The sequence below is a fragment of the Arvicola amphibius genome, chromosome X (assembly GCF_903992535.2).
Source record: "Arvicola amphibius chromosome X, mArvAmp1.2, whole genome shotgun sequence".
NCBI classification, from domain to species: domain Eukaryota; kingdom Metazoa; phylum Chordata; class Mammalia; order Rodentia; family Cricetidae; genus Arvicola; species Arvicola amphibius.
The window spans coordinates 85,846,587-85,872,336 of NC_052065.1; the positions used below are offsets into that span (position 1 = coordinate 85,846,587).

The 25,750-nt window shown below is 38.1% G+C and overlaps 1 protein-coding gene across 3 annotated transcripts in view; it reads right to left on the reverse strand.

Annotated features, from left to right (window-relative positions):
* Pcdh19 (protocadherin 19) overlaps positions 1–25,750 on the reverse strand; it is a 98,020-nt gene that overhangs the window by 39,894 nt on the left and 32,376 nt on the right. For all 3 annotated transcript variants that reach the window (XM_038317098.1, XM_038317097.1, XM_038317096.1), the window contains one exon: positions 2,608–2,666. In XM_038317098.1, the coding sequence (XP_038173026.1) occupies positions 2,608–2,666 (59 nt within the window). The remainder of the gene's footprint in view (positions 1–2,607; positions 2,667–25,750) is intronic.

Below are 25,750 nucleotides of genomic sequence, written 5' to 3' on the forward strand. Positions count from 1 at the left end.
CAATAACAGAATATAAGACAATAGAAGATGGATGTCAAGGTACTGACTGTCCTATGAAATCACTTCATCATGACCACAGCCTTCAAATGACCAGAAGTCATTCTTACTCCTCCCATGTTTCTCTCGATAAGTTGTTTCAGTAGTATTTTCAACTCCTTTGTTCTTATACCAGAAAAATGAAATACATTTTCCCCATCTTTTTACATTTTCTTATAAAAACCCTGACTACCGCAAGAAAGGGCCAGGGATGACCAGTGCTCAACTCCCAAATGTAGACAGGTGTAAAAGAATAAAGTGTCTGTGTGTAAGAGTCAGGCGATGAAAGTTCAAAACAACATTCCAGGAAGTGTCCGTGGATAATTAGAAATTGAATATCAGGTGAGAAAAAATATGTAGGAAACAAATCAAAGCTCAGTCAGGCTGAGCTTTGCCTGACATTTTAAAAAATCAGAGATTCGCTAATAAAATTAAGACTGATGACAAGATTTGGAATTTCCTGTCCAAAAGTTTTTTTTTTAAACATGAATCTTGAAGAAAACATATACACCTCTTAAACATCTTGGGGAGCCAGCTGATCACTCTTCCCCTCACTGGGGATCGGTGCTGTGTTAGTCACCGTCATCTCCTACCAATTGTACACTTGCAATGGCTATCTTCTCGAAAAGGATAACACACAAAACAGCCTGTATCTTTCTAGGGATTGCCATTTTTCTAAATGCAACTTTCCCCATAAATTCTAAGGCCTTAAAGGTGTCCCCAAACTGCCACAGTTCTATAAAAAAAACCTGACAAAACTGTGTGTGTTTCCCAAGCTTTCAGGTGTTTCCTCTTAATCAGGTGATCCCTGATAAATAAACTACTGTCTTTGATTTCAGGCCACATCTGGAGATAGTTCCTCTAAGAGCTCACTCAGTTCAGGATGTAGCTTTTGTGCGCATGTGCGTATAAAAAATACATGTAAAACAATTAATCAAAATCACAGGTTTCCAGTGAGTCTCAAAGCTGTCGTGGAAATACATGTATCCCCAAAGCTAAATGCTTTAACATAAGTCTTTATCTCATAAGTCTGCCTTGTAAGTTGGATATCTGAAGCTGATCTAAGATGTGCAGGTCCCCAGGAGTCCTAGCCTTCTACTAGGCTATGAAAATCAGGCTCATGTTATCAGTTTAACCTAGTCAGAGAATTTCCAGGTACCCAGAACGAGCTAGCTCCAGAGACTTGTAAAGATCAAGCAAGCCACTGTTTTTACCAGTTCAAAAAGAAGCTCTGAAAATAACAGTCCTGAGACAGAAAACAAAGCAGTATTTTCCCGCAAAGCCCCTCTAATCAGTACATATAAAGAGGCTTTTCCTTTCTTCCTAAAATAAATAACTTAGATAATTTTCAATTCTTTGCCTTTTGTTTAGAGCATTCTTCCCCACAACTCAAACATTTTCTAAATTATTCTATGACTGAAAATACAAGGATAGCCATTTTTAAGATGGCTAATAATCATCACTTAAGGTTACAAGCTATCCCTAGCCAATATAGATGAATCTACCATAGTTTTGGAGGTTACTGCAGCATAAAAAATTAAATTAGATGTGAATTCAAGTTTCTTATACTACAAACAAGGATTTTGTTTTTGCTTTGAATCCCACTCTTACAGTGATATAAATTTATGGGATTACAGCCAGCAAAATAATAGAATTCTCAGATCTTTTTCACTGCAGCTCTAACAAAACTCATTTGTTCCTCTGCTTTATTGCTATTATTTTAACAAACATACCTCGTATTCAATTTTAACTGCAGAATAACCAATGGACCATTCAAGAGGCTAGTTACATGAAACGACAATAAAGGCATCATCGGAATGGTCAGCTTCTGGGATCCTTTTGCACTCAACGTTCTCTCCTTTGCTTAGTTCTACCTCCCGTGAAGCTTTTATCCTCCTCCCAATACCAAGAATTTAGGGCTCACCATAGCAGGTGGAATCTTTTCAATACTGCCTCTGCTTCTTACTCAAACTACAGCTAAGCTGTAAGCAAACCAATCATACAAATTTCAGATTTTCACCAAAACGTTTCAAAATGCTTTGACAAGTATTAAATTGAATTTTTTTTCTTTTTCTCTCTCATCTAGGAAGTATTATAAAAGATATTTCGCCTGTCATTTAAATATCTTTAGATTTTCAAAACTATCAAAATAACAACAACCTCAGAACATACTACAAGCTCCACAAGAGAGCAAAAGTTGAGGCTCCCTAATATTTAAAGTGAGTGGCAACAAAAGTTTGGATAGCAGCATGATTTTGAAAGTTTTCTAATTTTTCTAATCTTTCTAATATTGATTCCAAAAATCACCAGTAAAATGTTTTATGCCATCCCAATTTTATTTTTATTTTTGCATATATTTTGGTGGAAATAAATATTGATTCTCTTTGTGTCAGAGAATTAGCAGTGATCCTTACTTTCTATGCTTTCTCTATATTTCCCACACTTCCTAGCACAAGCACATAGGCACTCACAGTCAAAATGGTATAGTTTTTAAAAGTTAATGGTTTGGGGTTTTTTCATATTAAAAAATGCTAAGCTAAGCAGTAGGAATGTGAAAGCAAACCAGCATACCTTTTGATCAAATGGGCACGGCTGTTCACGTAGTTAGAGTCAATGGAATAGTTTTCAGTCTGCAATGAGAAAGAAAAAGATTAAAAAATGATTCACAACAAGAGTTCAAATGTTCTACTTAAAAGGATAATTTTACAGGGCAAAGCAGTAATGGGGCAGCAGTTTGATGAATGCCTTCTTTGGAGCCTCCAAGGGCCCTCCAAAAGCAGCCATCTTACTCCTGCAGGCCAGGGTGGACTTGATACAAACGTTCTCTAGAATATGGCTGGCTACTGACCATGTAACCACTTAAAGACAAGAGACAGTATGACTCACAATCGCTACAGAAACTAATTGCTCCCAATTCCCCAGCAGAGACTATTTTATGCCCATCAAATTGACTGTAAGTTCAAAGGTATTTTTATTAGAAGTAGATAATTAACATGTTAAAATATTTATTCCAAAGATATGGAAATGCAACAAGGTAATCCCCTACTGTGGGTTTAAACGCTGCACTTCCCTTTGTTTTAAGACTTTTGCTCAGCATCAGTTACACAAGATGGCTTTCATTTTATCACAGATATAAAGGCAAACAAGTATTATGCCCAAAACAGGGTAAAAAGCAGTCCACATGGGGTACCAAAGCCTTTCATGTGTAGCATGAAGTTTGCAAGGAAGCCCCTGTCTCAGTTCCTATCATTAAATCTCTACTGTGTAATCTGAGTACAGTAGCTGGCTGGAGCAAGGGCTTTACAAAAGCAAGTGCAGGGTACCTGAAAAATGAAAGAGATGGGAAAACAGCTTTTGAGCACAGGGCATCTGGACAGTTTGAAGGGAGGCAGTCTTAGAATGGATAGAAGCCAAGGACACATCTATACTAAAGTCAGTGTCCTAGAAAACATGATCGTACACCCAATGTTAAAAGCACAGCTTATTGTTGAACCTTTGTATGAACTCCAAATGCCCAAACATATCTCTTCCCTCATCCTGCCATTCAGCTATTCCCACCATTCTTTAGCGGCCTTCTGCAATCACTTCAACTGGAAGTGCCTGGAAATGGAAATACAATAGCTGTCTAGAGAACAAAATAGCAGATTCTTTTCAGATGACTACCTGTCAGACATTGACTGCTCGAGGCTCTTAGATGCAATCCTGACATTCAAAGATTCACAGTTTGATAGAGGAGAAAATGAGGCAGGTAATAGCAGACCCAGCTACCACAGGGACACTAAACAGCCAACAGTCAGGGGAAGGGCCCTACATACCTAGAAAGTACGCAGGAAGCTGGCACTAACTAGTTGGGAAGATAAAAGGAGAGAGAACTGAGAAGGAAACAAAAACCCACCAGTGTCCAGTACTTACTCACATATGTCCATGTTTCCACACGGCCCTCACTTGAAGACAGGATAATGTCTATTTACACTGCTTCTGTCTAAATGTTTAGATACCCTTTAGTGTAAATAAAATAACAAGTAACTTCTGATGATATTGGAAGAAATAGTTTCAAAGAAAAAAAATAAAATAAAATAAAAATAAAAATGGTCAGTCCATTTTTCTGTATTATCTGTAAGTGAATGCTGAGATTGTGACATAAGTAATTAGTGGAGATATGTGTTAGAAATATGACCTTAGTATTTGCTATAATAACTTATTCGGAAGTCCCTTAACCAAGAAACATTTGACCTAACATTTTTTAAACCAACACAATGGGCAAAATGGTGTTAAGTGTGGGTTATTTTATTATATTCACTGCAATACTCAATTTAACAAGTTGTCCCCTGATAAAAACCATGGTACCCTATCACCATAGGAGATGGACTCAGTGATTTACTTCTCTGTATCATTAAACAATCTTTGCTAAATTTAACTTTCTGTGCCTCAGTTTCCTCCTGTGCAAAGTACAACAGGAACATGAATTCAAAAGAGAAATTCAACAGCATTTATCAGTGCTCACGATGAGATTCCACACCAACACTGATTTCTACGGAGCTTGACATCACAAGTAGAACCAGAAATTTACTTCATTATCATAAAGAAACAGATGCCTGTTCTGTCCAAACTTACTGAATCTTTACAAGAAACGTAGCAGAAAAAAAAATACATACACAAAGCACTAGAAAAAAAGAAGGTATTGATTGTACTTGCAGAAAAATCTGGAACACCATACCAAGTTACCATCACATTAAGGAAAACGTATTTTCCAACAGAATATTTTACATGTGTGTGCAGATGAAGGCATTTAAGTCTCTGTGCATTGTGATGTCCTAACTTCCATGCACCGTGCAAGAACCACATGTTTGAAAAGAGAAGAATAATCATGCAAATATTCGCTCTGATGACTGTACTATTTTTGACTCCTTAGGGAATAATCTATTTTATCATGAGGTATCCCACTCACTGTCAATGAGTTAGTAGTAGAGAAGTCTAGAAGACCTGGTCATAATGACCTTAACAATTCTTCCCACTCACCAAGGTTCACAAATTGGCTAATCATTGGCAGAAGTCACAGGTATGATATGACATTCAAGGTAGAAAAATAACATTGAACTTTATCATCTTTATCTATTTCCTCTCTTCTTCAAACTTAATGAGTAAGCTTCCCAGTCTTGTGAATTCTGAACTCCAAATGAGGATGTTCCATTATGCAAAGCAGCAGATGGACCATGCTGCATCCTCGTAAAACAGATTCTAGAATCAACTTTCTCAGAATGAATGGAGCTATTCCACCTCTTTGCCTTTACAGTTAGTTTCAGTCCCTAAAGAAGTATCTTGGTTGCAATTACAGGAACAATCTATGCAATGGAATCATTCACACGTGAACAGAATCCACTATTTTGGCTTGAGTACTACATTCAGAACAACTGAGTTAATTGGCCATGAAGGCCGATTATATTACGTATCTACATTGATTAGCATCAAGAATTCTAGATCCGAATGAGGAGATGTCTTAGTATTCTGTACAAGCATGAAGACTCTGAATGCCCTGGGCCCACAGAAAAGCCAAGCGTAAGCCTGGCAGCCCACCTGTAATCCTTTGGGAGGCAGAAACTGAGAATAACCAGATCATGCTAACTAGCCAGACTAGCTGAAACCAAGAGTTCCAAGTACAGTGAGGAGCATGTCCCAATGCATAATAAGGTAGAGAGTTGTCTAAGAAAGGTACTTGACATCAACCTCAGGTCTATATGCACGTGCAAACCTACCACACACACATATATGCATACAAAAGACAATTCTGTCGCAGACTGAGTCCAGGTGTGTACTCAAATCCAATTCTTGTGCACTGAAAGAATGGATTTTTCCTCATCTAGTGAAGAGTGATACTTCGAGCACCTTGAGAAAGAAACCGTCTTGTCTTAATGAACTGGAACAGCTTGCACATCTTAAATGAGTGTTTCCCAGCCCCAAGTGCACAACAGAATCATGTCAGGAATGTTTTAAAAAGTACCATCTACCAAAAATGCTGCACTAATTGGCCTGAAATCCATGCTACTTTTAAAGTTTCCATGGTAAGGTGGATGTACCTCCATGATGAAGTCCAAATGTCATAAACAAAGAACTAGTTCCAGGCTTTGTCTAAATGCTCCATGTTTGCTCATACAAGCCGATTGTCATATTGTACTATCAGTTGATCATATGATAGCACTTCTGTAAGTTTATCAGTCAAGGTGATCTCAATGTAGGACAAAGAACCATAGAAGGATGGAACAGACTTTTCAAAAAAGTTTTACTTTTGTGTGTAAATATATTAGCTCCTGGTTGGTCTTTTTTAATCAAAATTTGCTTGACATTATTCCAGTCCCATCTCTAAGTATTCTAAATGGCAAGTAACATGAAACATTTGAAGGAGAATTTTTCTCTAAATGTCACATTAACTTCACTAGGAAATGTCCCCATCTCTAATGAGACAGCCAGGTTAACACAGAAACACAGCAAGAGACAAGAACAACATTTGTTTCTGAAAATGTAATTTTGACATTAAAATTAGGTCAAAAGCAAACTTTAATTTCTAGTCTTGATGGGAAATATGTCACTTTCAAAATCACCCAATACTCTCACAAATTCTTTTTCTAACTAGAAGCATTTTTCCCTTAGATATTCACCAAGAGGAGACTTCTTGGTCTTGAGTTAGTAAAACTTGGTTTTCCTACAGCTCTTAAAAAATGAGTATTTCTAGATAGCTTGGATGTCCAGAGGTTAGAGATTTTCCCCTTTAAGAACTGAAACTACCTTACACTTTAACTTTTCCTGCTTGTTTCTGAAATGTATCACCAATTTTTTTGTATAATGTTTAAAAAAAACCTTAATCTTTTCTTGGTTATTTGTGACACCCATCTAAACATAAAATACCATGCAAGATTAAATTGTGCCCTCAGTGACACCCAAAACACAATTTTGGGTGGCTCACAGCTTTAACTTGAAAGGGAACCCTAAGTGTTGCTGCTTTTCAGGACCCTTTTGCCATCTTATCTTGGATGCTTTTACTCTACTGTGTTCTTGGAAACCATAAAATTATATGTCTGAGCATAGTCTAGAAAATGACCTAATAAGTTCTGAGTAGAGAGCACGGAGATAGACAGGGTCTAAAATAGAAATTACATGGCCTTCAATGTATGGACTTTTGTGCAGTATTTTGGGTTTTGTGGTTTGTATTTTGCCTGTTTAGGTACTTTCTTTGTTTGCTACTTTCCTCAGCATCCTTCTGGATATGTGAAATGTGGCGTGAGACTTTGGGGGTGGGTAATATGTTATGTTTCCATGTTAATAAGTCTGGCACATCAGAAGTCAACTACTTCCACTTTGTCAGGCCCTCAAGGAAGCAGAGAATGCCCTACTTTAATTGTCATTTTGTATTACTTTTCCAGTTCACTGAGTTGTGCCCTAGTCTCTGGAAGAGTGACTGCAGCTCTCTCAGCACCGCATTTATCACTAGAAGAGACTTAAACCCTAAGGAGAAGGAAGCCCAATAAATGCAAATATCCAGGACTAGACTCTTTGCCCAGTGGCACAAATCCCCAGGCCACTACAACAAGCTATAAAAAGGTTTCAGACACTTGAGTTAAAACAGATTTTCCGAACCTAAAGGTTTGTATTTCAAAAACGAAGTCTTTTAAATTGCACCTTACAATTCCCACCAAACTGAAAAGCATTACAACTGTAATTCACTCTTTTTCAATGGTTAACTCTTAAGTCATTTTAGTGATTCAAACTTTGAAACTGAAACCCCGAATCAGATGCAAAGCAAAGTGATTTAAATTGCTGCTTATTTTCTTAACAACTAACTTCCAATAATGATAATTGTGTCCACTGATTAATGATGAAAAGACCCATAACCTTTTCCAAGTTTGAATACTCTCTTAGATACTCAAATGACCACCCTTTCACAAGTTTTTTGATGAATTGACAGATGACTTTTTCCTGCTTCCTATGCCTAACACATAAAAATGAATACGTAAGTTCTGCATAGCGATAAAGCCAACATGCCTCCAGCTAGAATGTATATTCAAAGATTCATCCATCCACACAGCATCAGTTAAAATAGAAATTATTGGCAGCAGAATAAAAGACACCACCCCTGGGTTCCTATCACTAGAAAAGAAAACTACTCACCACAGCTAAGTCTGGTGTTTTATATATATACCTGACCTCTAGTTCTGACACACGAACACACATATTTGCAAACAGGCAGGAATGCATGTTTGCCTGCATGCACATACGTGTATATGCATGTGCGCACATGCACACAGACACATATAGACAATTGGACTATAAAGAACAGTGTGTTGTCAAGGAGGAAGCTAAATTTTCTACCCATGGAGGTCATTTACTTGAATTAATCATTTCATTCCTAGAGAATTTAACCTATCCATCGTCAAAGTGAGATTAACCAAAATGATTTTAGTGTTTCCTTTCACTGTCTAGGCTTTTAAACAAAGAGATTCTGTTGAATTAACTCATTAATTCATCTAGTCAATAAATATGCTCCAAACATTAAGAGTAAGAAGTAGCCTATGTCTTCTCAAACTAATAGACTTCTTTCCAGGGATTATCAACTTGACAAAATACACACACTGAGACTGGCACATAGCCATCTGCACATACATGCATATAATTATATGCACGCCACTGTAATGCAATCTAAGGAATTATATCAGTACTTCATAGAACTAAACAGAATCTTAACAACTTGATCATGGTGGGTGACTCAAACAGGAAAATAATGGCCTTTGGAATTGTTTACATGTGCATAACACACACCATAAATGTAAGAAACATCTCTCTACTATCAAACATTGTAGATGTTTTAAGATTTTTAGGACCAACTCCCGATTCTGTCCTCAGTACCACTGCCACAGTCTGCATCACCAGCCACTCTTGCTTCATTTCTATTGTTTGATGCTTCAGTCCATTGCGCAAAATGCTGTTTAGATAATCATTCTTGCCCACTGCTGTCATCACAACATTTCTGTTTTCCAGTCCTGCAGTGATTCCTTGTTACTATTAGCATTAAATCTGAACAAAGCCACCTTTGATAAACAGTCTTTCCGTATAACACCTTCACTTCCTCATTTCCACCTTCTCTCAAGTCTCATATGTGTCCATTACGGATCACCTCATATGCTTGCCATGTTCTCACACTCTGATTACATAATGTACATGCAATTGTGCATTTTCTCAATGTCTGTGACTATTTCACATGTAGCATATCAGTTTCTCTCCCAACTGGGCTAGAAGGTCTCTTTTGAGGAACCTATGCCATCTGCTACAATCCTAGACAGTTAGCGAGAACCCGTGTGATACTTTAAGAATAAGCAGAGAAAAGATGGAAGTGTTAAGAATAAGACTACTCACATGCGAAGGTAGATGACCAATTCTGTTAACCCAAAGTGGTCCCATTTTCTTCGGAATGCCTCCCATCCTTCACACTGTCTTCGGTAGCTACAATTCTTTCTTTTATCTCACCCAACCTCAACCTCATAAGTATGTACATCCTAAATACTACTGTCAGGGATAAAATCTGATGTGGTGTTTTCTGTCCATCTAAACCCATCAGTACTCTGAATCTTTCTAGAAATGGCAGTGATACTACACGACATTTTTTTTCTAAATCAGGGTAGATAAAAATTCTATGAGAAGATAAGTGATAAGTATTCCTTTATGTAGAGCGTGAGATACAGCCTGACAGTGTGGCACCTACTTTTCCACATGAGATAGAGAACTGGAGAATACAGTTTCTGAACAGGGCTGTTAATGTTTAGCAGGGACTACATAGTTAACACATAAGCTGAACTGAAAGAGCTTCCTACATGGCATCCTTTTCACCATCATTCCAAGTTGTCAGACTACCTAGATAGGATAGCGTTGTCCTAGTAAAAAAAATGCTATTCTCTTTGGGTTGAAGTTGTATCCTTTGAAGAGCAATCCATGTCCTTTTCCAGCAAAGGTCTCCTGAACAAGCCTCATAGCTTTCTATGGAAATCTGCACAATTCGAATGCAAAAATCCTGCTGAAAGACTGGTTTAAATGTGGTACCATCAGGCAAGCAAACACAGGCTTCTGCATAAGGTCCTTGAACCTGTCACTGAGTCTTTAATGGGACATAATACACTCTGATACAGGATGTGCTTATAGAATGCTCTCTGGAGCCACTTAAGGCCTACTGTATGTAAAAACAGAAAATCAATAAGGCCATAGTATGAGTAAATGCAGGTTAAGAGTAAACAAAATGAAGTCATGGAAGGCAAACTACATCATCCCGCATAAACAAAACTCAGCTCAAGGATTAAGTAGCTATCAACCAACCACATGTGAGCAAATCCTGGAGATGAAGCACCATCCCAAATATGGAGGTACGACACATTAAAGCTATTTTGCAGGCAGGCACTAGCACAGAATGCTTTCATCTCCAATTATCAAAGTCCTTTACAAGCAGGTGCCAACTGTTACCCTTCATCCCTCTAAAAGCCAAGAAAACAAATACACAGGCTAAGTACTACAGCCAGTCTAAATACTGACTCAGCTGGAACATGCCTTAAACAATGAGAATGACAAGAAAACCACCAGGAACACTATTCCTGGCATCACCTACTACTGCGGAGGAAAACAAATATAGACTCATAGCTCCGTCAGGGAAGGAACCGGTGTGTTTCATGCTTGTTTTTACTCAGAGTGACATTTCTTGGCTCCTTCTAATGAATGGGTGAGTCGAGTGTAGTCTTTCAGTTAGATAAAGGAAAAAAAAACTTGACAGTTGGCACACTAACTAAGATGGTTCACCAGACCCAGCTGGAGGATCCAGTCATCTGAGCTAAGGAATCCAGGAATGAGCATCTCAATTGTCATTTGGAGGCAATGGCAACCATCTTGAGAATGTGGGCTAAGATAACTTGCTGTAATTTATGCAGTAGTTTCAATTTCAGAAGCTATAATATGAAATGATAAAAAAGATACAATTTATAATAATAATAATAATTTGATCCTCAAACTGCAAAAAATACAAAGAAAACAAAATCCATATTAGGGCCCTCCACCAACAATGACAATTAGGGATCCACAGTATGAGTTACATTGGATCTTTAGTTCCTCTGCTCAGAGAAAGCCCAGCACTCTTAGAACCTAAGGTGGCCCATTCTTTCCCATCAAGTTCTACTTTACCAGTTTCTGAATTCCCTGCTACTTAGCAGCTATAGTGCCTTGGCTGCCTGCAGAGTACAATTTCTATTGAGTGAGCCTTGTCAGCTGAAAAGACTTTCAAAATATTTGGAAGGTAAGTGGCAGGTTGCCCTGTCCTTGTGGGCCAAAACAACACCCCCAAATTCACTTCCTACCCCAATCCCATTGTTCAGATTATACATCATTTAAAGCCTGGTCGCCTCCACAAGTTTATTTAAAAGTAAAAGGGGAACAGTCTTTGGCATATCACTCACTCTAAATTCATTTCCCTTGTACCAGCCTGTTGCTCAAGTCTGTGCTATGTGATCATGCTGGCAAGAAACAATGAAGCAATCTCCCATCTTAGAAATAATGAGTGCATTAGCTTCTCGTATTGCTATTTTCTAATTAGATACAATAGATCATTTCCTTGTTTGCGATCAAGGAGACCCTCCATGGTTCTCTTTGGCTGCAAATCCTCTGATTACTGCTATGGCAAGCAGAGTAGAGTCTCAGCAAACCGGGACAACTGGAGGGAAGCATGTGCACAGGCAGCGTTCACATGTATTTCCTGCTGCAAACAAGTACGTAGACTGTTTCTGAACTTTTAAGTACTAATTTCTAATTTAATGAGGCACAATAAACATTTCTCAAAATTGGGACTGCACGGTTGCTTAACATTGGCAACCTCCTAATTATGACTGTAGTTTAAATAAAGGGCACTTCATTCTATACAAATTATTAGGTACTGAATGAAACCCACTGTAGCTCCCGGTTTCTGGTGTCAAAAGAAAGCATTGCAGGAAATCAGTATTAGGGGGAGAAACTTTATGAGCTGTAAATGAGAAGTAATAAGAGCATTCAAAACTTGTGGTGAAAATGTTAAGTCATTCTCAAAAACCCCCTACCTGTCTTCCCAAATGTCAACAGACCCTCTCATTTTTTATATGGTAGAGGGGAGAGAAGGAGGAGGGCGTGTAGAATTTGACACATGTTGAGGATATAAATTCAGCAAAAGGCTACCGTGTGATGCAGAGTACTGCCAGCCATGCATGGAGAAGGCCATTATTGCACCTCTCAAAACAGCTAATGTTATCAGCAGCTTGAAATTGTCAAAGTATTAGCAATCTGTAATGCAGTTATGGAAAGAACCAACAGCACAACAATTACTAAAGCACCTTGTATTTATATGGAACCTTTTATCACGAGATTTCCAAAAGGTTTAACAGGCTCTTACAGAAGGGGATCATTTCCCCCCACAGCTGAGACACAATAGCCATTCTGCACCAGTAACAGTAAATACAAAGGGCTGCTGGAGAGAGGGGAATTACTAAACCTGCAAAAACCATGAAGGAGAGGAATTATTTTTAGACAAGCAAAAACCACATATCCAAGTTGGAAACGAGGGCTGACAGTAGCTACATTTTCTACTCATGGCACCGAACTGAAGAATTTTGCTTATCATTCAGCCAGCATGACTTTTCTGAGGTGCTTGATGCCTGTAATAGACCAGGCGCCTCCTATTAATAAGAATTAGCGTTTGGAAATGAACACAATGCACAAAAGTTGCCATTCTTTTCCTGGAAGTCTTTTAGCTAAAACAAACTAGCTAATCCCCTTGTTACCTCCACGAGCTAAATAAATATTATTAACTCTCCTAATGGCATGACAGATGAACTGAAGAGATTCGCCCTCTCTACCAGAGAGAGGCACTGAACTAGAATTTGAGACTATTCACACCAGGTCCCATGCTCACACCACCAGGCCATACCTCATTAAGATTCTGGGAAAAGCAATAAAATGGAAGTAATTAGGACTGGCTGACTGAGTACGCTACTTTGGAGAGAAAAAAAAATCCCCAGCATGCTTAAACATGACAAGTCCAAGGGCAGTGAACACAACTACGTCAATTTCCTCCCGAAGGAAGATTAAGAAATAATGAGGGGGAACTCCTTACTCTCCCTCCTCTATCATCAGATTCCCAGCAGCAAAAACCAGGAAGAATTCCAAACTCAGCTGTAAAAAAAAAAAAAAAAAAACGAAGAAGAAGAAGACTGTCAGAAACAGAACACCATGCTGTGTTAGAGCGGACAGCCCTTCAAACTGGCTCATGTATGTATGTCTGCCTTCTTCTGCCCACATTCTACCAGCGACCTCCATCTCCAGCTCTTCTCTGATCTTTTGTTCAAGTGGATTTAGAGCTCCTTTCTTTTCATTCATTCTTAGCTAGTATACTCACTCCTCATCCTGGATAGCTCAATATTTGTGTCTATTTCTATTTTGTTCTGTCGGTCTATTGTGCAACATGGTCTCATGTAAACAAGGCCAGTTTTGAACTCATTTCCTCCTGCTTCCCGAGTGCCAGGATGACACATATGTTAAACCATGCCCAGCTCTTGTGTCCACTTAAAAAAAAAGACATTTGGTTTGGTCTTATATCAGTACGAATAGATGTGGCAGTTATTCCTTAACACACACACACACACACACACACACACACACACACTTTTTTTCATGAGGGAAATAACAATACATGTTATGTTCAGATGTTTAAATTACTTTTGCCTGGTATAACCAGCTATACTTAAGGCAAAAGTCACCCAGGAGACGGCTTACACAGATGGCTCTAAGCTTAGAAAAGATCATAGAACACGTTTTTAACTTACAGAAAGCTTTTGAAATAAAGGAAAAGATGGTTCTTACTAGATGTTAGGCTTGTTAACATCATGGAATCTTCCTAATTCTCAATTTCCTGAATTACAAATCTATAAACTGGAAAAAGAAAATGTCTGTCCTAACCACCGTGATACAGTTGTTATTAGTGTCAAATGGAATACTGTGCGTGCAAATGTTTTCTAAAACTGTGGTTCCACAGACATGTGGCACATCTTATTATCAGCTCATAAACTCGCTTTCTCTTGAATATTTATTTCTACTTCTAACTAAATTCTCACTGAAAATTGTGAATACATTTTTCTACATTTTCCTGCTGAGATATATTATCTTATTCTTGTACTAGTTCCTTCTTTTGTCATAGAAGACTTGCTGCATGTATGTGTCTGTGCCTGTGTGTGCGCGCACGCATGTGTGCGTGTGAGGGACAGAGAAAGAGAGCACTAGCTTAAAGAGAGTAGAAATGACCTCACACTATCAAAAATCATGTGAAAGGCAAGATTTGAGGTATTTTAAAAGCGGTTATAAACTAGTTTTCTTTCGCCCCATTTCCTTCCTTTGTTATGATTTAACTGTCACGAATATCTTTTCTTTACAAAAAAAAAATACCCTCATCCCAGGGTTAAGTAAAGCACATTAGCATGCATAATTCAGAGCTGTCAGCTGGAAATGAACCATTGCAAGGCTGGTTTGGTCTGTGGGTAGGAAAACAGGATTAAAGGACTGGACAGCTGCACCAGAGACTACTCAGGACCAACTATGGGCCCACTCCTTCAGAGGTGCACTATGGAATAGGGTAAAAGCATGCAACAATTGAAATCGAAATGAACAAAAGCACAATGAAGTTTATGTTTTCTTTCTTTGCTCATAGTAACTGAGTCTCAAGAGCTCAATAGTCACATGCAGCCAGTGGCTACAGTTCTGTTTGTAGATCATTTTGTTGCACCAGAAAGTTCTAGTGGCAGCAGGAATGCAGAGGAAAGCTGTTGGCTTGTGACTCAGCATCTCTGGTATTGAAACGTGGCACACTTAGTAATATACTCATCTCTCTCTCTCGTATCACAGAATACCTTGTATTGCTTATTTGCATGTTACCCCCACTGAGACAGACACTTTTCAAGGATAGGACTATATCTTCAGGGCTTGTAAGTGTTACTTGTACAGAGCAGGTACTCACAAACTGGTGTCAGCTGATTAACCGGCTATCTGAGATAGGGAAATCTCTCACTTGTCTCTTCAGGAGACTAAATCAGGAATATCAAGTTTTATATGCTTTTCCAAGATTGATGTATTGTTTCTCTTCTTTTTTTTTTTTTTTTTCTTTTTGGTTTTTCGAGACAGGGTTTCTCTGTGGCTTTGGAGCCTGTCTTGGAACTAGCTCTGTAGACCAGGCTAGTCTCGAACTCACAGAGATCCGCCTGCCTCTGCCTCCTGAGTGCTGGGATTAAAGGCGTGTGCCACCATCGCCCGGCTTGATGTATTGTTTCTGAGACTGGTGTGTGTCTGAACAATTCTCAAGAATTTAAACAGGAGGAAGGAAAGGCTTAATTCAAAATCTGAATTTTACATTTTCTTATCTGTTTTTCCATCATTTTCATTTGTTCAAAATACTATTTAGAAGTCTTTAAAAAACAAATACTAACCCTAACTCTAACCCTCTAACCCCTAATCCTAACCCTAACCATAACCCTATAACCCTAACCCTAAAAAATACTAAAAAACAAATACTAATTTGTTTTTTAATTAAACAAAAATTTCATTTGAACAAATTAATTTAATAGAAACAAATACTAGTGACCTCAATTTGTTCCTATTAATATGCAAGTATGCAACACAAATCATTCTGAATACAACATAATTCTTCAAGGAGGACATTTTATAATCTAATAGAATATAAAACATCTTTTAGGCTAGAGATCTCACTGACTAGCTATAAAAACATTATTTTCTGAAAAACTTCCTGTATTGATATGGCAGCCATTTTACAGAGCCTTGTGTCAACTGGTAAGTCTTAAGGAGTGAAGAAACACAGTATTCTTCTTTGTAAATTGATGAGAGAACTTAGGCTCACAGAGTTTCTGAATCCACAAAGTAGACAAATATCGGAAGAGTCAGGGTGATGTGGGATTCTCCTCTGTATGCCGTGAATGCCATTGGCTAATAAAGAAAATCCCACTTCTGACGCCAATGCTGGGAGAAAAAAAAGGAAGCCATGTAGCCCCGCCAGAGACAGACGCCGGAATTTTCCCCAGTAAGCCACAGGCTCAGGGTAATACACAGATTAATGGAGATGGGTTAATGTAAGATATGAGTTAGCCAGAGATATGCTTAAGCTATTGACCAATAGCATTGCAAATAATATGCTTTCTGTGTGATTATTTGGGGGCTGAAAAGTTGAAAATGAAACAAGTGGCCTCCTACAACATCAGAGCAAGAATCTAAAACTCCCTGCTTCCCAAACAAGGTATGTGTCCCCTAAATTTATAAAGAATAGGAAACAGAAGTCCAGTTAGTTGATTTACTGCTTTCATTTTCAATCTATAGTCCCTTTTGAAATCTATCCTTCATAAATTAAAAAAAATCTATTTTATTCAATATTAATTATTTCATACTAGAGCCTTCAGTTGCTTGACTGCCAAATGTGGTCATTTGGAAGATTTTTTTTCAGGTGTATTAAATAACAATAATTAGGTGTTACTTTTATTATGCAGTATATTTTCATTCAGATAGTTTTTAAGTTAGATGGGAAATAATTGATTTCATTCTGGTATTTTCTTTTTTTTTCTTTTTTTTTTTCCTCATGGTTTATTTCTTAGCATAGAGTGGGGAACCCTGATGGCTCCTTGGCCTTGAGAGGGAGGGAGGGGAGGTATGGGTGGAGGGGAGGGGAGGGAAGGGGGAGAAGGAGGGGAGGGAAGGGGGAGGAGGAGGGGAGGGAGGGGGGAGGAGGAGGGAAGGAGATGAAAATTTTTAAATATAAAAAAAAATAAACCATTTGGAAGATTTTTAAATCAACGCTGCATCCTGACAATGATATGCTGGCTACTGTGAACTTTGAAGAATTCCTTTTGGGTCTCAGGACCAAGACAAAACCATATACTCAAAGATAGCTAAAATTCAATACAACTTTAGCAGTTATCTAATATCTTTTCTCCTTTCTTCCCTCTCTTTTCTCCCTCTCCATACCCCTCACTTTATCACCCACCCTTAGCATTCTGGATACAAGATAACAAGCCTACAAAGATCTTCCAACCAGCCCAATGCAGCACAAGTAGTTACCAGAAACCGAGACCTAAGCAGAACTCATCTCTCCCAACACTGATTGCATGGCTCATCTCTTTCCACTTGCCCAGCTTTCTCCTATTGTTTCTCCAAAGAAGAATAAAATCTAGCACTCAAAGTCTTCTCAGCTAAATTTTCCACGGGAAAAAAGTAAAATTTAGTGTAAATGATATTTATAAATCACTTTTTGTCAATTTTCTGTCACTTAAGAAAACTAATTGTGCCTAGGGAAACTGTAGAAAGAGAATATATGATCCACCCAAGGAAACAAACTGTCTTTAGCTTACTGGTAGGGAGATTTGGAATGATAAAGACTTCTGAAATACAGCCTCATTCTAGCAAATGACTTGCTTGGTTGCCACTTAAATTGCTCATCTATAATTGCTAGAGATAAACTGCAATCAAAATATAGTATCATCTATTAATTTTGCCCACTGGGGGTTGTTTGATCATAGGGAGATTATACAAAAGGTACATTTTCTCATTTTTACTGCCTCACTGGAAACTCTCTGGGATTAGTTGGCTAAAGGGGATGGACTGGTGTTAAATATTGCATCCAGAAAGTCCGTTTCCTTTCAGAATAGGACTGGGAAGGTAACTGTGGGTGACTAACAACTAGGTAGGAAAGGAAGAGTCTGTTCTGTCCACCTCCTAAGAATATGCACACAGGCTTACTTGACTCACCAAGAGTCACACCTTTGGGGTTGGTTCTTCACTCGTTCATATTTGATGATCATTCAGATATAAACAGATTGCCTTACACGATTTTAGAAGGATTGCTGGGCAAATTGTAATACAAACAAGTTTACAAGGGAAGTGTTTAAACTACTTAAGAGAATAAATTAAAGTACTTTAGAAGCAATTTACAAATAATAAATATGTTAATTGCACATCACTCTTGTTTATTCATTAAAACAGATCCAAGGACTTCTACTTGGCAAAATGTCCTGGCAATGACTTTGTTAGTCTACTTCTTATTACTCTGTGAACTTGAAAGAAATAAAATTGCATTTACTTTTTGTCTATCCTTCTGACTGGCCGTCACCCCAGTTAGTCCCAATTAATCAGATTTGAATGTACTATATAATACTAAGAACAATGACAAAGACCAGTCCAAGTCAAAAAACATTAAAGTCACAGAAGTTCTTATACAATGTTTAAGATCTGTGTCTGTGCAAACTATAGGCATCCTCTGGCACAAAGAGTAGATGGAAGCAATCAGGGGGTCGAAGGAAAAGCAAAAGAGATCAATCATTCCAAGATCTCACAAATAAAAAACTTCTTGCTTTCTGAAAGTCCTTGAGTATGCAGAACAAATAGCTAAGACAGCTTGAAGCTAAAAAATTCTTGCAATTCAACAGATCCTGTTAAGAGTAGGTGTAGACTCCGTGGTCAGTGCTAAGGATATGGACTGTCCTCAAGGAGTACACTTAATGCCATGTGGTTGGAAGTAAATGAAGGGGAAATTACAACACAATGCTGTGGGTGCTTCTGTGGATGGTATATGAGTCTGTTTATACTGCCATAACAAAAAGCCTAAGATCAAATAATCCACAAAGAGCAGAAATTTATTTTCCATAGTTTTGGAGGCCTGAAAATCCAACATTAAGGTGCCAGAAAACTGCATGTCTGGTGAGAGCTATTCTCTACTTCCCAAATGGTACCTTGCTGCTGCATCCTCCAAAGAAGACAGATACTGTGTCCTCACATGGTAAAAAGCAGAAAGGCAGAAAAGACAAGCTAATCCTTTAAGTACTTTTATAAGGGCACTAATCCCATCGATAAAGGCAGATCTCTCATAACCCTACCTCCACAAAGCCCCACCTGTTAATAATATTGTATTAGGTCTTAGGTTTAAACTTTTGAGTTGGGAGCAGGGGTAAAACAAACATAAAATCCACAATTACAGTATATGCAGAGAAGAAGAAAGCAGCAGAGAAGTCCTTGACCCTAGAAAGCATGTGCCATGAAAACTGCCTTCAGATATGTGCAACCTATTCGAGAACTGAACAGGGAATGACCTTTGGGTTAAAAGGTGAGTGCTTTGCTCTAGGTCTAAAGCTCGATTTTTTAACTTAGATAACAGTATGGGGGAGAAAGAAAGAGCAAAAGCCATGCTTATCCAAATCAAGGAACTTCTCCACAACCACAAATCCAGCTGGATTTGGGTTGGCTCTTCTCTAAAGTTTGGAGGACAAGTTAAATTCCATACTAGTGTAAAAGAAAAAAAAATCAATGTCCGAAGGGTTAGCTAATTAAACCTTAGAGATTTATTTTTGAGCCAGTAAAGGTTTTCTCTGGTGGTCAAATGTTCATGACTTTCAAATTCTTCTTGCAGTTTTTGCATAAGGATGAGTCCTGAGACAAGTAGACCCTAGCTTGAATAAAGTCTTTTAAAACTGACTCTAGCCCCCAAGATAAAAAGGGGGGAATGGAGCCCTTTCTGCCAGTAGCCTGTAGGTGGAGACCTTCTCTTTCCTCAGTGGATCAGATGGGCTCTTAGCTCTACAAGTCAAGATAGCTGTGACATTACCTCATTTGATGGAAAAGTGAGACAGCAGTTTCTTCTCCCTTTATTCATGGTTTAGGGATGTGGCTCTTATGGATGCTTTTTTCTATTCTTCTCTTGATTGACTGGTTCTGTGTCTTTACTCCAAAAAGAAACTCAAGTGCTATTGGGTCACCCTCATGCATTGCATGTACTGATTGAGCCCTAATCATCCTGTCACTCTCCAATGAACTGTGTGTCACATCTGAAAACTCATCCTATATAATGCCTTAAACAAAGGAAAGTCACAAGAAGCAAGAGAAATTGTGGCTCACTGATAAACACAATGGTTACACAGAATGGTGTCTCTGCATCTTTTCTGCAGGAATAGCAGAGTCTGGAAGATTCTGAAGACAGAATCTTTATGTCCATTAAAGCCTTAGGCCAATAATGTACATAGTGTGGCTGTGCAAACATGAAATACTTTTGTTTCCCCTTTTCCCCATGTTTTTCTGCTGTGCCTAAAAAGACATGAAAAGATAATGAATAAACAAAAGTATGAGTGATTGCTCACTGTTCCATGTTTTCTAAAAAGAGTAAGAACTCTGTGACAATGAACAATTTCAAAAGATTTGCCTTTTGAAATTGTTTTCATAGCTTGATATTTCTTCTGTAATTCGAGTTTATTGTTATTATTATTACTACATGTGCCTTTTAAAAGGAACGTATAACAGTGAAAACCCTCAAAATTTTCTCCCATGGAACTAATAGGGATATGGGAAAGGGGGTAGGGAAAATAAGAAAGAGTATTAATAAAGTAGGTGAACATGACCAGGTATTATTATATAAAAGTATGAAATGAAATATTTTATGCTGTGCAGCTCTCAATAGCTCTAAAAGGAAAACAAGTCAACATCCAAGGTTTTCCTAAGTCATTACTTCCTTCCTAGCCCCTAAATCATGCCATTAAAAGTCTGCAGAGAGTGTTATCTTACTCTGTTTTTTATAACAGAATACCTGAGACAGGGAAATTGTATAAAGAACAGAAATTCATTTCTTCACACTTCTAGAAGCAGAAACAGCTAAGAACAGAATGATAACATCAGATTGAGGTTTTCTTGCCATGATGTAATAGAAGGTATCACATGATGACAGAGAGCAACAGCAGGACAAGTTTGCCCTCCTATAAGAAAATAATTCTTGTGGTATTGAACCCACTCCCACAATAAAGGCATGGATCCCCTTACAAGAGCTTCACCCTTGTGATTTAAGAACTTCTCAGGTGTCCCCCTTCATAGGACTGCAACAAGGATCAAGTTTCTAGCACATTAATTTTGAGGAATACATCCAACCTACAGCAGGTGTCAAGAAGATGGAAGATAGCATAACAACCACCAGTCCTACCCTCCAAGAATTCTTCTATTCTCCGTGGTGAACACCTGTTTTTTTAATAAAGAAATGTGATATAGAGCACTTCACAACAGAAGAGTAAATCTCACAATCACACAATGGACAAAGGACTGATCTCTACACCCTTTATTCATTTCCTGACCGTGTTTAAAGTTCTTTACAGCCCATGAGTGTTCCACTTAAGAGAAAGCATCCAGAAGCGAACATCATTGTCCAGATGCATTCTGGTCAGGAAAGACATCAGAGGGGCTGATGTCCCCCATAAACAAAAATATATATTTCATTAATGAGAGCTAAGATTGCATTTGTTTTAGCTAGCCCTTCCATTACAGTATATGTGCATTTCCAAAGACTCCTTATCAGCTCCACTCTAAATTGGCACCAGAGACTAATTCCAAAAAAGATCACCAGACAGGCAAGTAAAGACACTGAAGGAAAAGTAGACTGAAAGTCTAAATAACCGATCTATCAAACAAAAGAAATTCTTTTGTTTTATGTCATCAATATGCTCAAATGTAGATATTTGGAAGCTTCCAGAACTTCACTTATAAACAATTAATTAGTCCTGCTCACTAAAACAACTCCATATCACAGTAAAAATAGAAAGCCACAAAACCAATCTATTGCTTACTTAATAAACTGAAAGACAAAAAATGGTAGATGAACTATACTGCATAGACACCCATTTTGTTGGCCTTTATTGAAAGTCAAAACTCTTCTATATGCACGTCTGTTGGACAAGTCTTTTGTTCTTCTATCTCGCCCACTCACCTCTCTGCACTATTAAGAATTCAGTAAATATAGTCAATTATTCTAAAGGTGCCAAAACTCTCATTTCAACTGGTTTCCCAGTTAATGTACCATAGCAGAGAATGAATTGCTATTACAAGAAACTAAAAATAAAAATGTTTCAGAGTCCATAATTGGCTTGTCTTGTTGGACTTTTTAGGGAGCCAAAGTACCAGTTCCAGACTATTAGCCCTTGGTTTGTAGGAGAATAATATATTTCCTCATTAAAATACTTTGCTCTCCACAGTTTAAAAATAAAAAAGTTGCATTTTGTGCTGTAATTTTTCATTTTTAAAGGGTTTTGAAGCTTTGGAGGCACAGGGAAAGAACAAGAGACAAACAAACCGTAACTCTGCTGTGAAAGTCAGCCATTACCTTCATTAATGCTCGCCCTTCTCCTAAGTCTGCTTTCCAGCAGCTCCAACCTCACCACATCCAAAGGCCTTTCATTTGCTTCAAAAACAGGTTGTGCATTTATGTGTTTGTGTAAAGATGCATATGTTTAAAATAAAATGCTAGGGGTTAACTAGGCTAGAGGTCTATGGTACCTATGTGCAATTATGGCAACCACACAACTGAAATAACAAATTCCAAGATCTCCCTTCACAGCCTAATCTGGCTAGAGCTTGCACCTTGGCAATGCTATCATGCAATGGCCCTTCCACTGGTGTCCAGTGAGTCCAAATGTCTGGTGCTCTACCTATGGCCTTTCACTGGCCTCCATGAATGAATACTATGTGTTAGCACTGAGCATGGCTTTTTATCGCACTTAGAAGGATTGCGAACAATTATCTCTGTGATCATTTTTAATGTTTCCTGAATTGTGCTCTAGATTTCTAAAGGCACCATCTCTTTAGTCCTTAAAGGGGCTTAGTAGGATACAAGAGTGTAGGAGTAGAACTAATGAGTAACAGAACCATCAACCTAACTGGAAGAGAGTCTGTGTAAAGTGAAAAGAAACAAAATGAGTATGTACCTAACCCGTCTGTTTAAATTTACGAATGTTCTCCACTCTGCACTATCACCTTTTTTTGGTGTATTTTTCTCCATAACATTTACCTTCCAAAATAGCATTGTATTTCCCTTACTGACTGTAATATCCCTGTCTTTTTACTACAATGTTTATATCATAATGTTAGGAATCTATGTTAATTTATTCCTTGCACTTGGAGCCCTGAAAACAGAAGTTAAGCTTTCCATAAATATTTGTCAAATGAATGAATGTTCTTTATGGAGTAGGCAAATGGTTGCATTAAATTTTTCAATGTTAAATGCAGGATACAATCACCCATTTTTAATTTGGTGACAATACATTGTAGAAATGGGCCTAGAAATCCTTTCCATTTCTTTCCTGTTTTCAACTTTCGAAGATGTAAGCGCATGGACCTGATAGCTAACTTACTAAGACAAGGATGCTCAGAGAGAACCTAACCATGCCCACCTTCTTTATATCCCGGGCACTCTTTGAGTGCTGCTAAGACACTCTTAGTAACACTTTACCTTGTCTTTTCCAACAGGGCACCTATACAGAAAACAGAAAGAGGGACTGCCTTTCCCTGTTCGTGAGACTCCAGCACGGCACTGGGAGAAAGTGCGCTGGCTCATTTCTAAGGCATTAACCTGGTACCCCATGTTAAAAGTTGTTTAGTAAAATTGCCCCAAACTTGAATTTTGTGGGTCAAGCAGAACTCCAGTTTGTAACCAACTTCCAAGAGGAGGGGGAAGGAGAGAGGAAGAGGTGGACTGGGAGGGGAGGGAGGGGAAGGGAGAGAGAGAACAAAGAATGAGTTTCTATTCAATGGGAATTCTGTTCATAAACAAGTCACCTGGAATTTGCAAAAGCCTAGAAGCTTGGAGTGAGTTGTGTTCAAGTTGGTATAGACAAAGAACCCTGGGTCAAAGACCTTGCTGAACTCAAGTTCTGGTTATGTGAGATATCAGAAAATTTACACAATTTACATATACTTTAGTTTCTTCAAATATCAGTCTGGGATACTAGTAGTTGCCAGGCTCTTAGAGCTGTTGTAAGGGTTAATTTAGTTAATACATGAAAAATAAATTCATTAAGCGACACAGGTTAGGTATTGAAACAATGTCTTTAGCTCTCTTTGCTTCTCTTATCCTTTCTTATTTTAGGAAAGACATAGGAAGTAAATTTGCTATTTTTAAAACCATTACCAGGAGTCTCCAATTCCTTTTATGAACAATAGCATCCTCTGAAAAAAATGACCTCATTAAGGGAAACCGATTTTCTTTTAAATCTTGCCTTCCTCGTCTTCACACTAACAGAAGAAAAACAACTTAACATTCATAGATTACAGAGAAGAAACTTGGACTTTCAGTCTATCTAGTTGGGGATGGGGAACAAAAGGAGAAAGATCTTCACAGCTACATCCTGTTTGTTTAAAAAAAAAAAAAAAAAAAAAAAAGAGCAAAACCACCTTCAAGCAACATCGCATGATCCCTAAGGCATTAAATACAAAAGGCCTCCAAATAAATTAAAACTTGGAAAACCTCAGAGGGGAAGAAACCCAGGTAAGAAAAACTCCCAACTTCCTGGTGAGGAAAAAAAAATGAGGAAAGAAAACTGATACTGTGGCCAGGCTGTAGAGCAAGGCAGGAAAGTTCTAGATGAGCCAAAAAGCAAAGCAGGGCTATGATAAAAGTGGGAGCCAGAGGGACTGTCCCTTGAGAGCTCTCACAGGTGACTGAGTGAAAGGAAAGCAGTGGCCTCAGGGAACTGAGTGTTTAGCTCTTCTTCTTAACTCCATCCCTTTTCAGTGTGGCTTGTGCTTGCGGACTCTGAAACATCCAAGAGTAGGAAGAAATACAACACAAATAAGGCTTTCTCTAGGGGAGTCACCTCTAAAGGGTGGGGAGCTTTCATTAACTTCAAAAGTAGCTTCCATAGAAGGATTCAAACTTTTGTTCAAACTTTACTTCCCCCATTTTGATAACGTTTAGGCAATACCTTGGGAAAAGGGGGACAAATAACAGATATTAATTACCCTAATTAACCCAATTCAAAAGACATATTTGTATGGCTGTCATGACAACTGCTTTGACTAACTTGCCAAGAATAGCTTAGCTGTCCATTCAAATAAATCCCTGATAATTACCAGTCTAGTTTACTGGGCTTCTGTGATAATAATAATTAGTGCTACTGTGCAAAAGGTCGCACTAAACAATTTATGAATGATGCATTTCGCATGGTGATTACGTGAGTCACAGGCAATGTACAGAATGTTCACCATTATGCTGTTACTGTGAAGGGGGTGGCTGGATTTGAGGCAGTGACTGATTCTATGGTCTGTATAGATTTAAAAAAAAAAACAAGCAGAAGGAGAAAAGTGGGAAATTCTGTTGTTAAATAAGGCATATCCAAGAAACAGTGGGGGTATTTTGCAACTAAATATTTCTCTGAATCTATACTCCATATGCTAGGATCACAAGTCTTGGATTCAAAAGGGAATCAAATATGAAATATTTTGAGTTGTGAAAGTGCACATCTTGGTGGGAGTATTTGTTAGATTAGGAAGATAGCATTACACAAAAGGAGCTCAGAGAAGGTTTGGGAATCGTATTTGGAAAGGGGAAGCTTTGTGTTGAGATGTGCATGTGAAGACTACAAAGCATAGTACGTTTCCAAAAAGAAAATCTCCCTATCTTACTGGTCAAACAAAAGGACATTTTATTTGAAGATGAACATGTTATTCTAATGAAACAATGCTATGTCCAAATGCTCCAATTGTAGCAGACCTTTAGAAAATGAATTCTGAATGCTGCCATCATTGTTCCATCCTAGCAAAATCTCTTTATACTAAACAAGTTAGATTAGGAAATATGGATATTATACTCTGTGTTTTGAAC